This window comes from Schistocerca gregaria, chromosome 6, assembly GCF_023897955.1.
Source record: "Schistocerca gregaria isolate iqSchGreg1 chromosome 6, iqSchGreg1.2, whole genome shotgun sequence".
NCBI classification, from domain to species: domain Eukaryota; kingdom Metazoa; phylum Arthropoda; class Insecta; order Orthoptera; family Acrididae; genus Schistocerca; species Schistocerca gregaria.
The window spans coordinates 453,000,234-453,015,409 of NC_064925.1; the positions used below are offsets into that span (position 1 = coordinate 453,000,234).

A 15,176-nucleotide genomic window follows, 5' to 3' on the forward strand; every position below is an offset into this window, starting at 1 on the left:
GTGCCAGTAAAATTTGTAGTAACAACGTAAATATCTGATCTTCTGGGCTCCAAACTTCTCTAGATGGTCATCCTCAAAGAGTTGATTTTTAATTGAGAGTCAAATGCTCTGTGATTTAAGAAATTCATCGTACATTCTCACACATAGTTCATCTTGTGTAAAAGGAAATTTACTTTGAAAGTAACGCTTTTCTAACCACCATTCACAACATTTTCAAGTGACCTGTTAGAAACTGACCCATTTCAGCAGTTGCCAGAGAGCGCCAGATAACAGGCGCCACTGCTCTTGCGCAGCTATGATGACGCAGGAAGCTCGTATGTTCTTACGTGTAAAACATTAAAAGATCTTGCACTATGTCACAAACGAAACAAGACATCAGAGGATACTTCAAGAGCATCGGAATTTCGTGAACCATACTAAAATGCATAATTCGTATTAAAGTGCACATTCATATGTTCAGATTCGGATGTAAATTTTCTTGGGTACCAATACTGTATTATCTCATGTTTGGTTCTTCATTATGGCATAATGCATTGCGAGCTAGCAGATGGAAAACGTGCACTTGAAATGCAGAGAACAGTTGAAACTAGCCAACAGTATGACATTAAACACTTCGTTTCAAATAAATTGGCTGCCTCAGCGCTAGAGATTAACAAAAGCCATATCTTTTTAGCAAACTGACAACAATAACTTCATTGTTCTGCAAGGCGATTAATGCTTGACTGTCAGAAAGGTGGAAATAAAACCTGAAACTAATAACATATTTTAGCCTTCCGTAATTATGCGAATGTATTTTAGTTCATTTGATAGCTCCCGGCCACACAAATCCGTTTTGTTTTCATTTAATGTGAGAGCAGTAAATGAAAGGAAACAGCAAAATCACTTAACATAAATACGGGTCACGTGGAGAATATCCACCTCCCACTACAGCTCAGACTGCTCTGTGCATAGCCCCGGATCTACGACATCTCCGAACCGGTCCAATATTAGATAGTGGCGCCCAGCCACACATCCGTAGCCAGAAACGGGAGAAGGTACTACTCATTCGCGACTCAACTGTGCATGCACAAAAGCCCACCCGCAACTGCTCAAACGAATCTAATGTCACGTCACATCATGCTCATCGGAAGCAATTTGTTGTTAGGAAGCATCGCATAGTCTTCCTGAAGCCTTTGACACACTTTGCTGTTGGCAGACGCTTGTATGGGCACTATGTTTTGCTGTTGTATATGGCGCATTTCCTTTGAACTTAAGGTTGTTTTTTTTTTTTTTTTTTTTTTTTTTGCCCTCTCTCTCGTGCATGTTTTGGTACTGCAGTATTATTCTGCATAAGTGGGATACAGTAATATCCTTTCTTGGAGTATTGATTCTTACCAGTCGAAATCACAAAAATTTAACTGAAAACTAAAACAATGACAGATTCCCGGAATTCTAAAAAGTTCCCGGGCTTTTCCTGGATCTCCCGGGTCGTAAACACCCTGGGGTAGAATATTCTTCATTTTAGGGCACAATGAGAGGTAGTGCATAACAAGACGCGGAGCATGACAAGAGGTAGAGCATGACAAGAGGTAAACAAAACACTGATGGAGAATGTGATCAGTTGCTCCAGTCATGTGTGGTACTGAGTCACAAGACAAGTTCCCCTTTGTGGCTAAACACTGGATATACAGGATTGTAGAAGATGGGTGTAGAGAGAAGGCACAGGAGATCTGTCTCAAACACGGTCGGGATGATAATTTCATCAGTGAAGGCGTCAATGAAATCCTTGCCATATTTGGAAAGAGACTGCTCATCACTACAGATGCAATAACCACAAGTGGCTAGGCTGTACGGAAGGAACTTCTTTGTATGGAATGGATGGTACTTGTCAAAGTGGACACATAGCTGGTGACTGGTAGGTTTGGTATGTATGGACATACCATTCTTGGGGTGAAGGTGAATGTTGATGTATGTGGCTTGATGGGTAAAGGAGGATATGGTGAAGCAAATGAGGGAGAAGATGTTGAGGTTCTGCATGAGTGTGGATAAGGCGTCCACAATCTCAGTCCAGACCATGAAGAGAACATCAACGACTCTGAGCCAGGTAAAGGCTTCGATATTTGGGTGATTAGGAATGTTACTTCTAGATGGCCCTAATAGGTTGGCATATGAGATGGTGGCATGTAGGTAACTATTGCTACTCCACAGATTTGCTTGCAGGTGATGCCTTCAAAGTAATTGTAGGAGAAGATAGATATCACTTCACTTTACACTAACATCCCCAATGCCCACGGACTTTGTGCTACTGAACACTACCTTTCCCCAATGGCCGGCTGACCCCAAAACTACAACCTCCTTCCTGGTCACCATGACCAGCTATATCCTCATCCACAATTACTTCTCCTTTGAAGCCTTCACCTATAAACAAATCTGTGGTACAGAAATTGACACCCGTACGGCAGCATCTTATGTCAAACTATACATAGGCCATCTAGAGGAATGTTCCTGTTCTTGTTACGGTCTTCAGTCCGAAGATTGGTTTGACGCAGCTCTCCAAATTACTCTGTCCTGTGCAAGCTTCTTCATTTCCAAATAATTAATGGAACCTCCAACTTTCTAAACCTGTTTACTGTATTTATCTCTCAGTAGTTCTCTAAGATTTTAACCCTACACTTCCCTCCAATACTAACTGGTGATATCTTGATGTCTCAGAATGTGTCCTACCAATTGATCCCTTCATTCAGTAAAGTCATTCCACAAATTTCTTGTCTCCCCAGTGCCTGCTCATTAGTTATATGATCTACCAATCTAATCTTCAGCAGTCTTCTGTAGCACCAGATTTCAAGAGCTTCTATTCTCTTCTTGTCTAAACTATTTATCGCCCATGTTCCACTTTGATACAAGGCTACACCTCGGATAAATACCTTCAGAAAATACTTCCCAACACTTAAATTTATATTCAATGTTAACAGATTTCTATTCATCCGAAACGCTTTTCTCGCTATTACAAGTCTACATTTTATATCTTCTCTGTTTTGGCCATCATTAGTTATTTTACCATTCAAATAGCATAATTCATTTAATACTTCAAGTGTCTTGTTTCCTCTTCTACATCTCTGAGCATCACCTGATTTAATTTGACTACATTCCACTATCCTTGTTTTGCTTTTGTTGTTGTTCACCTTATATCTTCCTTTTAAGACACTGTCCACTCCGTTCAACTGCTCTTCCAAGTCCTTTGTTGCCTCTGACAGAATTACAATGTCATTGGCATTTCTTCACCCTGAACTATAATTCCTACCCGAAATATTTCAATGGTTTCCTTTATTCTTTCTCAATGTACAGATTGGATAACATCGGTGATAAGCTACAACCTTGTCTCACTCCCTCCTCAACCACTGCTTCCCTTCCATGCCCCTCAACTCTCACAACTTTCCTGAATGTGCAGGTGGGAACTCTCTCACTGCAATATATTGTATGTTCCCCCTGCATCCCCAAAACTCTCCACTGCACTTAGCTGCCCTACCCTGTCCCTACACTCTCCCACAAGCAGCACTACATCTTTCCCCACTTCCACCCTTTTACCCTTGCCCCCCCTCATCCTATGCTGCTTCATAGCACCCAACAGCCACCCCAGATGTTGCCCTTGCAACACGCAGTTACAGTCTGCAGTCTGACCAGTGTGGCCAGAGACAGTGGTCACACGTGAGTTGTGTTTGTGTTTGTGTGTGTTTTCTATTTCAAAAGAATGTCTTTTGGCATCTGTCAGTTTCTCAGAACTTCACTGGTGGGAACTAGCACTACAAAATATCCTTGGTTCTCACCACCCACCTGGCATTAATCTGCATTAATTCCTCCCATCTCAGTATTTCTTCATAGTAATTGCTGCTCCTTTCTTCACAGTAATTGCTCCTTTCTTCACAGTAATTGCTCCTTTCTTCACTCCATTTTACTTTTCTACATCTTTTATTTTCTGTCCTGCCTGTTTTTCGGTGTCCCCCCTCCCACCTCTGTTACATACAATGCACTTAGCTTTCCACTGTTATTAACTTTAACTCAATGTTTTAGTAGTAATCTCTGTCTTGCATATAACTCTGTGTACCACCTTTAAGCTCTCAGATTTCCAAACTTTGTCTGGTGCAGCCCTGAACAATCAGCCTTTCCTTCTCATACAAAAGAAAAATTTGGAGTAGGTATTAAAATTCATGGAGACGAAGTAAAAACTTTGAGGTTCGCCGATGACATTCTAATTCTGTCACAGACGGCAAAGGACTTGGAAGAGCAGTTGAACGGAATGGACAGTGTCTTGAAAGGAGGATATAAGATGAACATTAACAAAAGCAAAACGAGGATAATGGAATGTAGTCCAATTAAATCGGGTGATGCTGAGGGAATTAGATTAGGAAATGAGACACTTAAAGTAGTAAAGGAGTTTTGCTATTTGGGGAGCAAAATAACTGATGATGGTCGAAGTAGAGAGGATATAAAATGTAGACTGGCAATGGCAAGGAAAGCGTTTCTGAAGAAGAGAAATTTGTTAACATCGAATATAGATTTAAGTGTCAGGAAGTCATTTCTGAAAATATTTGTTTGGAGTGTAGCCATGTATGGAAGTGAAACATGGATGATAACTAGTTTGGACAAGAAGAGAATAGAAGCTTTCGAAATGTGGTGCTACAGAAGAATACTGAAGATAAGGTGGATAGATCACGTAACTAATGAGGAGGTATTGAATAGGATTGGGGAGAAGAGAAGTTTGTGGCACAACTTGACTAGAAGAAGGGATCGGTTGGTAGGACATGTTTTGAGGCATCAAGGGATCACAAATTTAGCATTGGAGGGCAGTGTGGAGGGTAAAAATCGTAGAGGGAGACCAAGAGATGAGTACACTAAGCAGATTCAGAAGGATGTAGGTTGCAGTAGGTACTGGGAGATGAAGAAGCTTGCACAGGATAGAGTAGCATGGAGAGCTGCATCAAACCAGTCTCAGGACTGAAGACCACAACAACAACAACAACAACAACCCCCCCCCCCCCCCCCCGACCAGGGTTCTAGATGATTTATCTGAACTTTACCTCTTTTCCTAGCTTCTCCAATTCTTTTCCTTCGCCCCTCTTCAACTCACTGGCTCCGAAAGTATGCGTAACTTTTTGTGTGTATGTGTATTTTCTCTTGCCACCCCTTGGCCAGTAGATTTTTTTATCTATCCAGTTACATTATAATTAATTAATCATGACAGCTGCCACCCATTCCATATCAAACGGTTCCTTCCCTACAGCCTAGGTCTTTGAGGCAAACGAATCTGCTCCAGTCCTGAATCCCTGAACCATTACACAAACAACCTGAAAACAGCTTTCGCATCCCGTAACTACCCTCCCGACCTGGTACAGAGGCAAATAACCAGAGCCACTTCCTCATCCCCTCAAACCCAGAACCTCCCACAGAAGAACCCCAAAAGTGCCCCACTTGTGACAGGATACTTTCCAGGACTGAATCAGACTCTGAATGTGGCACTCCAGCAGGGATACGACTTCCTAAAATCCTGCCCTGAAATGAGATCCATCCTTTATGAAATCTTCCCCACTCCACCAAGAGTGTCTTTCCCCAATCCACCTAACCTTTGTAACCTCTTGGTTCATCCCTATGAAATCCCCAAACCACCTTCCCTACCCTCTGGCTCCTACCCTTGTAACCGCCCCCGGTGTAAAACCTGTCCCATGCACCCTCCCACCACCACCTACTCCAGTCCTGTAACCCGGAAGGTGTATACTATCAAAGGCAGAGCCATGCGTGAAAGCACCCACGTGATTTACCAGCTGACCTGCCTACACTGTGAAGCTTTCTATGTGGGAATGACCAGCAACAAACTATCCATTCGCATGAACGGACACAGGCACAGTGTTTGTTGGTAATGAGGATCACCCTGTGGTTAAACATGCCTTGGTGCATGACCAGCACATCTTGGCACAGTGTAACACCGTCTGGGTTATCTGGATACTTCCCACTAACACCAACCTATCAGAACTCCGGAGATGGGAACTTGCCCTTCAATATATCCTCTCTTCCCATTACCCACCAGGCCTCAACCTCCACTAATTTCAAGTTGCCGCCGCTCATACCTCACCTGTCATTCAACAACATCTTTGCCTCCGTACTTCCGCCTCGACTGACATCTCTACCCAAACTCTTGGCCTTTACATATGTCTGCTTGTGTCTGTATATGTGTGTGTGTGTGTGTGTGTGTGTGTGTGTGTGTGTGCCCGCGTGCGCGCACGAGAGAAAGTATGTACCGGTCCCTTTTTCCCCCTAAGGTAAGTCTTTCCGCTTCCGGGATTGGAATGACTCCTTACCCCCTCCCTAAAAACCCACATCCTTTTGTCTTTCCCTCTTTCCTGATGAAGCAACCGTGGGTTGAGAAAGCTTGAAATTTGTGTGTGTGTGTTTGTGTTTGTTAGTGTCTCTATCAACATACCAACGCTTTCGTTTGCTAAGTTACATCATCTTTGTTTTTAGATTAATTAATTAGTTAGTTATATTTCTGACAATTTCTGGCTGTAAACATAAAGAAAGTATTTACAAAAGCCCAGTCAACAAACTCCATTTATTCCCATTCTATACTCTTCATATCAAGGTAATGGAAGGCTGACTATTTTTAAAAAAGCGTGTGTGATGCATGTTGCAGATCACGAAGCCAATTACTATTGAGTGTTAAATTATACACTGGGTCTAAACTGTACATTATACTGGTCCTCTACTTATACAAAACTATTATGTACTACACTTAACTTAGATATATCTCTAAATCCACTGGTTTTTTAAAAAATAATAGTCCATTGGCTGAATACCACCAGGAAACCAAATTAGTTCAGCTGAAAATGATACACAAATATATTGTTATTGGATAATTACATTTACTTTTTCTACAATCAGGGTGTATACAGGGACAAGGAAAAAAATTCCCGGATTTCCCGGTTGAAAATACACTTTCTCCCAGGTGAACATACACTTTTCCCGTGTTAAGTGATAGAATACTTTTCCTCGGCACTGTAAAACTTATCAGTCCTTTGAATGTTTATGGTTTTATATGCCGACATAGAATTCCACGGCACTTTCGAAAACGAAACTAAGGGGAGGAAAAACAGGTTTTGGAAAGATTTTTGATGTGCAGCAACATGTATGCTGCATATTTTTATGTTCCACCATATACCGCATGTTACTTTCCAAAACATTGAAATCAAGATTGCGACGCGCTTATGTAAGCCAGTCATAGCTCATGTCACGTGATCTCGCCAGCTGAAGACAGCATAGGACATGTGATGTAGTCAGTCAATAGCAAGATCACTCTCACGTAGCGCGAAAATAGGGAAAGTTAATGGTTTAAATTAATATCGATAGTGTTGCTAGAAGAAAAACAAAGCTTTCACGTATAATCGTGGCTTGAAGATTAATAAGCTGCAGGAGACGCTAAGCTTCCACATATAATGTTGATCTTTTTTGCGCCTGTTACACTTTCAGATATAGCAAACAAATGTGCCAGTAAAATTTTTAATAACGATGTAAATTTCTGATATTCTGAGCTCAAAAGTCTTCTAGATGGTCGTTCTCAAAGAGTTGATTTTTAATTGAGAGTCAAACGCTCTGTCATTTAAGAAATTCATCGTACATTCTCGCACATTATTCATCTTGTGTAAAAGGAAATTTACTTTGAAAGTAGCACTTTTCAAACAACCATTCACAATATTTTCCCGTGACCTGTTAGAAACTGATTCGTTCCAGAAGTTGCCAGAGAGCGCCAGATAATGCGCAGCTACGATGACGCAGGAAGCTCTTATGTTCGTACGAGTAAAACATTAAAAGATCTTGCACTATGTAACAATAGAAACAAGACATCAGAGGATACTTCATGAGTATCGGAATTTCGTGAACCATACTAAAATGCATAATTTGGCTTAAAGTGCACATTCGTATGTCCAGATTCGGATGTAAATTTTCTTGAGTACCAGTACTGTCTGTTACGTCACGCTCATTGGAAGCAATTTGTTGTTAGGAAGTTTCCTAAAGCCTTAGACACACTTTGCTGTTGGCAGACGCTTATATGAGCACTATGTTTTGCTGTTATATATGGCGCATTTCCTTTGCAACTTAAGTTTTATTTTCATTTTTTTCCCCTCTCATTCATGTTTTGTTGCTGCAATACTATTCCGCAGAAGCGGGATTACAATAATATCCTTTGTTGGAGTATTAATTCTTCCCAATCAAAATCACAAAAATTTAACTGAAAACTAAAACAATAAGAGACTCCCGGATTCTAAAAAATTCCCGGGTTTTTCCTGGATCTCCCGGTTGTCCCGGGTTGTAGACACCCTGACAATGTAAGGAAAAGATAGATTGCTACTACTGTAAAGATGGCACATTAAGATGCAGGAGGGACACAATTAAATGACACACATTAGCTTTCAGCCACAGCCTTCATCAGAAAAAGAAAGCGAGACACACAAACTTTCATTCATACAAGCAAGCACACCTCACGAACACATGACTACCACACCCGACAGCTCGAACCAGAATGTATCATTTATTTTTCTGTTTTTCTAAAACTCACCCTGTTGAACAACGCCAACGGCACAGTTTCAAGATTATTTTCCCTGAGGTAGGTTTCCCAGTCAAATTCTGACGGGTCATAGCCCTTAGGAGGAGTAAGAGGAATTGAATTCGTATCACAGAAACCTGCTGGAAATATGCAAGGTGAGCTGCTGTGATAACAAAACCAGTCCGCTCCAGATTCATCTGCATCATAGCTGTCAATTCGTATCATTATGTACCCTTCTTTCAGTACCTGAAATATTTAACTTTATTAGACAAAGCTTTACATAAATAATCTTTTCATTTCATTTATTAATCTAAGCACAGAAAATTAAGATCCACAATAAAAGTTACAAGTTGTATGTATCTGTAAAAACTTCCTCGTATTAGTGTTAAAGAGAGAAAGGTTTTGTCAGTGAATACATGTTCACCACGCAAATAATGTCACCTGTCACATTGAAATTAATAGAAAATTCTGGTGTGGCTTAGTGGTAAAGTGTCAGATTTCTGATCCACAGGTCCCAGGTTTCGTTAGTCCTAGGAAATGCATCTGTTACTCATCACTTCTTGCAATGTTTGTTAATCTGAAAAATACTGCGTTCCATTTTAGTAGGGGTTTCATCAAACTGTAGGTTCCCCCTACAATTCACTGGGAAAGAAAATTCATACAAAGGAAACAGCATGTTACCTCCAAAAAGATCATGCCTAATTGAGCACTGTGGTGTTCAAACCAAATTTCTGGTTGATGACAGCCATATCTCTACTTCGGGGAGATTAGGCACCTGCAGATGATGTAGGCAAAGATGGAGTGAAGGAACAACATCTTCAGGAGTGCTCAGACAGGCCATGAGGTGGTAAATACCCATGCCCATCTCATTTATTGCACTAGCCTCATATGCCATGCTATGCCTGGCAGAAGGGTAAAGGGGGATAATAGGCTTTGGACATACCAATAACCATTTTCTGAAAGAAAAGGCCTGCTGCCATATTCTGCGATGACATCTTGATTTACAAGGAGTTCCTGTCAGAATAGCAGAATAGGGATAATCGTAATTGACAAAGTCAGCTCGCAAGGCAAAGCAAAACTAGTCAGGACATTTACCATTGCTTTCTGTGTAGCAGTAAATGATCACCAAACTTGCAGATTGTATGAACGAACTCAAAGAAACTGTTCCTCTACAGCAGGCTGGTTCAGCACGGCTGCCCACGTGCAGGCAAACTAGCATATGAGGGCAGAGATGGGCAAACAACTTGTACATGGACATCAGGCAACTGGCCCATAGCCTACAGGATCATTTGGCTCAGCTGAGTGGCCTCCAAGCAGACATGATCATATGGTGACATATTTAACAGAAAAATTAAACCTAAGTAAGAAATACCAACATCATATTATAGTTATGGCACATTAAATTTCTTTTTGTTCACATGTGATGAAATATCTGATGTCAGATCACTTGTTCCACAGGCCTTTCAATGCTCCTCAGTTGGATCATCAAGTTGGATCTCTCTCTACATTTTTTCCTTACTTTGTTTTCTTTTTTGTTGCAAAAACTTTTTCACAAACTTTTAACCTAAACACAAACAGGTTGCCAACTACATTCCCATGTAGATTAAGAAACATTTCTACAAGTACATCTTGGTAATATCATAACAGTTTCGTGCTGCTGTAACACCTGCCCTTGAGTGGAGTGCAATTTTGTAAATCACTGCCTTCTAACTACACTGCTAAAGGTACACCATCTGTATACCTGAAAATGGAGAGCCAGAAAATTTCTGTTCATTTTCTAGACAGTATGAAAAATCAGCTTGACAAAGTTACACAATATTTTATTGATAAGTGAGGGAACATATCTGGAGATAAATGTCAAGATGAGAGACATTAGAAAAACTTAGTTTTTGTGTACTACTCTGCCTTTCAAAGAAGAGGTGTGTGTGAACACATTACTTTTATCCCACATCCTTAATAACCAGTATTGTGTCCTGTTGAAGAGTCACGTTTACATTACTTAAATACCTCTCAATATGAGTGAAAAAGTCTGTGTGCAGGCAACCCCACGAGGGTAGCCTACGACCTGCACTGACCCAACAGGACAGGCTATAGTCGTTTGTGCTGTGCGGGGCAACCTACTCATTTATTGGAATTTTTTAGCTTTATTTTATTTTTCTTCCTCCCTTACTATATTGGTTAAAATTTGTGTTATCCTCTACATTTGCTGTATTCATTTCTTCCACATCCAGCTTCACACATCATTCAACAATATTTAAACTGAAGCTGGCAATGTGTGCGGTGATGTATTAGTTTTGATCTCCTTTTCTCTCTGATAACATTTCTTTCATTTGTGTGTTCTTTCCTCTTCACCCAATGTATGCCCCACTTAACTTTAGTGTTTTACTCCCTCCCAATTGGTTCATCTTTTCTTTTGTGAAGTAAAATAGCTACAGCCTGATTAATATTAACTGTTAGTTGACATAATATGCCTTGGAACTTAGATGTCTGATCAGAGCACACACTGTCACATTTCTGTCACATCTGAAGAGTTTGGCATTACCAATATGCAATAGCAGTGTCTGTTCATTTGCAGCATATAAGCATAATCTGTTATCACGCACTGTCAGCAGCCAATTTACCTGCTGTCTCTCCAATGGCTAAAAATGCATTCTGTCTGTTGCCAGTCTTAAATGAGGTGAAACTGACAGCTACTTTGCGACCAATAAGTTTTGCCATTTGCCCTTTATTTTGAAAAGGATTACAACATTACCCTCCCTGTCTTCCTGCACCCACCATATTAAATTGCGACTTTTCAGCATATGGAAAATTCAGAAGCAATCATTTATGTGGAATAATTCAAGAAGTTCTCAGATTTGAATCTTTCCAAGTTCCTGGAACTACTCAGAATAACATCCTCAGTATCTAAGATAGTAAGTAAACAATTTCGGCACGCTTCATTAGCTGTCATAGAAGTGGTTGTGTCTGATGCCTCCTACAGCAGCCACCATGTACAACACAGGCCACAACACGGAACAATAATAATCAAGGTATGTGTACTTGTTACTCACTATCAGCTACAAGGTGACTCAATTTGGTGGTGAATTTTATCATCTTTGATGCAATTTCATAATAATCAAACACACCTATCAGTCAAATGTTACATAAATGGACAAGTACATAAATCTATACAGACATATTACAATATAACTGTTACATAAACAAGCAAAAAGAAGTATTTACACATTAAAGAAATAACTAGGAAAACAGTGGCTTGACTTTGATAGTATCAATTATAAATACCTTCATAACAGTTGCCACACAAATTGATGATAAATTCAATGGATCTACAGCTTCAAGTTTCATTCCTTCCCTAAATTCAATATCAGGTGGATAATGAATTGTTCTTGGTGTTATAAAATATTCTTCTGTGGCATCATCTTCATGCAGGTTGCCCGATATACATCTTTCCATATAGCTTCGATGTGCTGATATACAATGCCCCACACGTTCTGACCATCCACAAGGATGAATCAAAGGGGAATCTTCGTGACACCAGAAACCTTTTAAAAAATAAGACACCAGGAACCTTTTAAAAAAATAAAACAGTCAACACCCAGAAAGTGACTTCCTATGTGAATTATGCAATGTGAAGACATTCCCTATGTGTAATTATGGTCTGCCCTCTTATGTGCAAGTAAAAAGTGATTAAACAAAGTTTTAATCAAACAATGGGAACTAGTATTACAAAAAAAAGAAAGAAAGAAAGAAAGAAAGAAAGATTTCTACGTACCCCAAAGAAGACACGTCAATTTGCATGCTGGCACAATCAAAAGACACTTACATCAAGCTTTCGGCCACAGCCTTCATCATCAGTAAGACACACACACACACACACACACACACACACACAAAAGCAAGCACATCTCACCATCAACACCAGCATCCTGGCCCGAGATGCTGGAGGTGGCAGTTGTGTGTGCATGAGGTGCACTTGCTTGTGTGTGTGAATGGTGTGTGTCTTTCTTTACTGATGAGGGCTGTGGGCAAAAGCTTTAACTTAAGTATATTTTAATTGTGCCAGTCTGTGACTTTATATTTCTTCTTTATGGTAAGTACCAATCTGTCTTAAATTATGTTTTATTTAAATTAACAATCAATTTTTGACAAAATAATTTCATTGGATGTATAAAAAAAATCTCACCAAGTGGCGGCAGAACACACACATACAAGGAAGTTACAAATAGGCAAGCTTTCGGAGCCAGGCAGAAAGTGTGAAGGGAAAGGAAGAGGGTGAAGGAAAGGACTGAAAAGGTCTTGGAAAAGGGGTAGATTTCTGGAAAGTCACCCAGAACCCCACTCACCAATAATCAGTCTTTCCTTCTCACGCAGTCCAGTGGATCTGGGTGAGTTTTCCGAAATCTACCCCTTTTTCCTAGACCTCTCCAATCCTTTTCCTTCACGTCTCTTCCTTCCCCATCAACCCTTCTGCCCAGAGGAGAAGCCACTGGCTCTGAAAGCTTGCCTAATTTATAACCTCTTTTTACGTGCGTGTTCTGGTGCCGCTTGGTGAGTAGATTTCTTTTGTCTATTCAATTAAATTGTTTTATTTAGATTGGTACACTTTAACAAACAACAGCAATAGGTCATCTGATTAAATTGGAAATTCATGATCAACAGCCAATAATAAAAAGCAAATTGTCTCCTTTATAGGATTTAAGGTCTGAATGTTATATGAACAGGAAGTTGTGTAAATTAACAATGTTTCTGTTTTTATTAACAAGTTAAGTCTAACTTTGAATTAATAGCAATCCTCTAGTAACTGGTGACATTAAATAAGAAAAAAAATTGAGACAAAAACATTTTATTCAAGAACTGTTCTTCTGTTAATGTTCATATCCTTTTTTAGTTGTTTTATTCAATTTTTAAATATACAGAGTGTGAAAATTACATTGCAAAATACTCAGGTAAAAATGTTATAAAATACCAGCCCTCTACAAATCCAGAATAAATACTGACACAAATCAGTACGTCTATGATGTATCCTTAAAAACATGAATTTTATGAAAGCAAAGAATTATTGTGTGTACAGAAAATTTTACTTGGCTAAAACTGTTTACCATCTAATAGCTATGACAGTGCCATACTACGAAATTATAATTTAAGCGAAATTTTTTGACAGAATCCAATATTTAATTACAATTTATCACTCCAAAATCTCATACATCATGTTGAATACTTCGATTTTAAGGCATTTATATTAAGACCAAGTGACAGCTTCAGTAAATGCTTTTAAAGATAAAAGATATTTTCCATAGAATCAAACCTTTTAAACATATGTGATGGTATAAAATTATCATACAAACTGTTTGAATCACAGAGCAAGAATTTAATAGGAACAGAAAACTGTTCATCAGATTAAAATCAATAACAAATTTGAAGTTTGTTGGAACTGCTTTTACATCTAAAGCACTGGTAATCTTATGATTAAATGAAAACTAAACAGAACTTTTGTCTTTTTATTAGGTGTTACAATATGTGGAAATTAAATAATTTTCAGCAAATTAAGTGACACTTTCGGTCCTTTCATGTAAAATTAAAATGAATTTTAAGCTGTGAGAAAACACATGGCATGAATAAAATGAGCAGTTAAAGGATTCAGGTATTATCTTCAGTCTTAAATGACAGTGTGAATTTTTACATAGCTGCAGTGCCAATAATCACCAGCAGTCCCAATAATTATCACCTAGGACTGGAGGACTAAGCAAATGGAACAACTATATACAAATGCTAAAGTACTATAACAAGACATACATATAAAAATAACAACAGTACATTTCTCCATCCTTTGTATATACGAGTTATCATATATTTCATTGATTCAGGCATAGGAGCTTTAAAATTTGTACTTGAAGTTAACTTTCAGCAAATACTGAACGTTTATGTGCCCAGCATCATTCAAAGTGTGTCTGAAAAGCTGTTAAGGAAGAAAATAATAATTTTTAACAACAATTCAAATCATAACTGTAGAACACATCCTTGTAACATATTGCTGAAAATGGCAATTGAACTGTGCATTAATAATATTGATTTACTAATATCTCATTTTTAAGTTTAGTCTCAAACCATGTAAGTCATTTTTCAAATGATGGGCTGAGGACAAATACTGCAGCAGAGATGACATCAAAGACTATTCTTCAGAATACACATTTTTTCCACAGAGGATTGCACACAGCTGCCCTACCCTCTCTTTGCCTCATCACTGTGTGGTCCCCAACAGCACTTCACTGTCTGCTTCCAACCTTACCATCCCCCTCCCTTCCTGCCTCTCGCAGTGTGGCTTCAGTTGTCCGAGACTGCAATTGTGTGTGTGTGTGTGTGTGTGTGTGTGTGTGTGTGTGTGTGTGCACGAATGTGCACATATGCGTGTATGCACGTGTGCGTGTCTGTCGTCTATCTGCGACTCAGCATCTCCACTATATGGTGAGTAGCAACTTTACTTTTCTTAGTATTGTTACATTCCATCCAAGATTTTCATTTTGTAACTAATTTCTTTATGACTCTCTTTTTGTATGTGCAGTCCACATCTGGCAAATTAGCTGCCTGGCCATTATTTCCCTAAATTAGC

At 39.3% G+C, this 15,176-nt stretch overlaps 1 protein-coding gene across 6 annotated transcripts in view; it reads right to left on the reverse strand.

Annotated features, from left to right (window-relative positions):
* The window catches only part of LOC126278350 (polycomb protein Sfmbt-like), a 263,014-nt gene that overhangs the window by 39,453 nt on the left and 208,385 nt on the right, over positions 1-15,176 (reverse strand). For all 6 annotated transcript variants that reach the window (XM_049978395.1, XM_049978396.1, XM_049978394.1 and 3 more), the window contains 2 exons: positions 11,852-12,111; positions 8,582-8,815 (listed from right to left, as the gene is read on the reverse strand). In XM_049978395.1, coding sequence (XP_049834352.1) covers positions 8,582-8,815; positions 11,852-12,111 — 494 coding nt within the window. The remainder of the gene's footprint in view (positions 1-8,581; positions 8,816-11,851; positions 12,112-15,176) is intronic.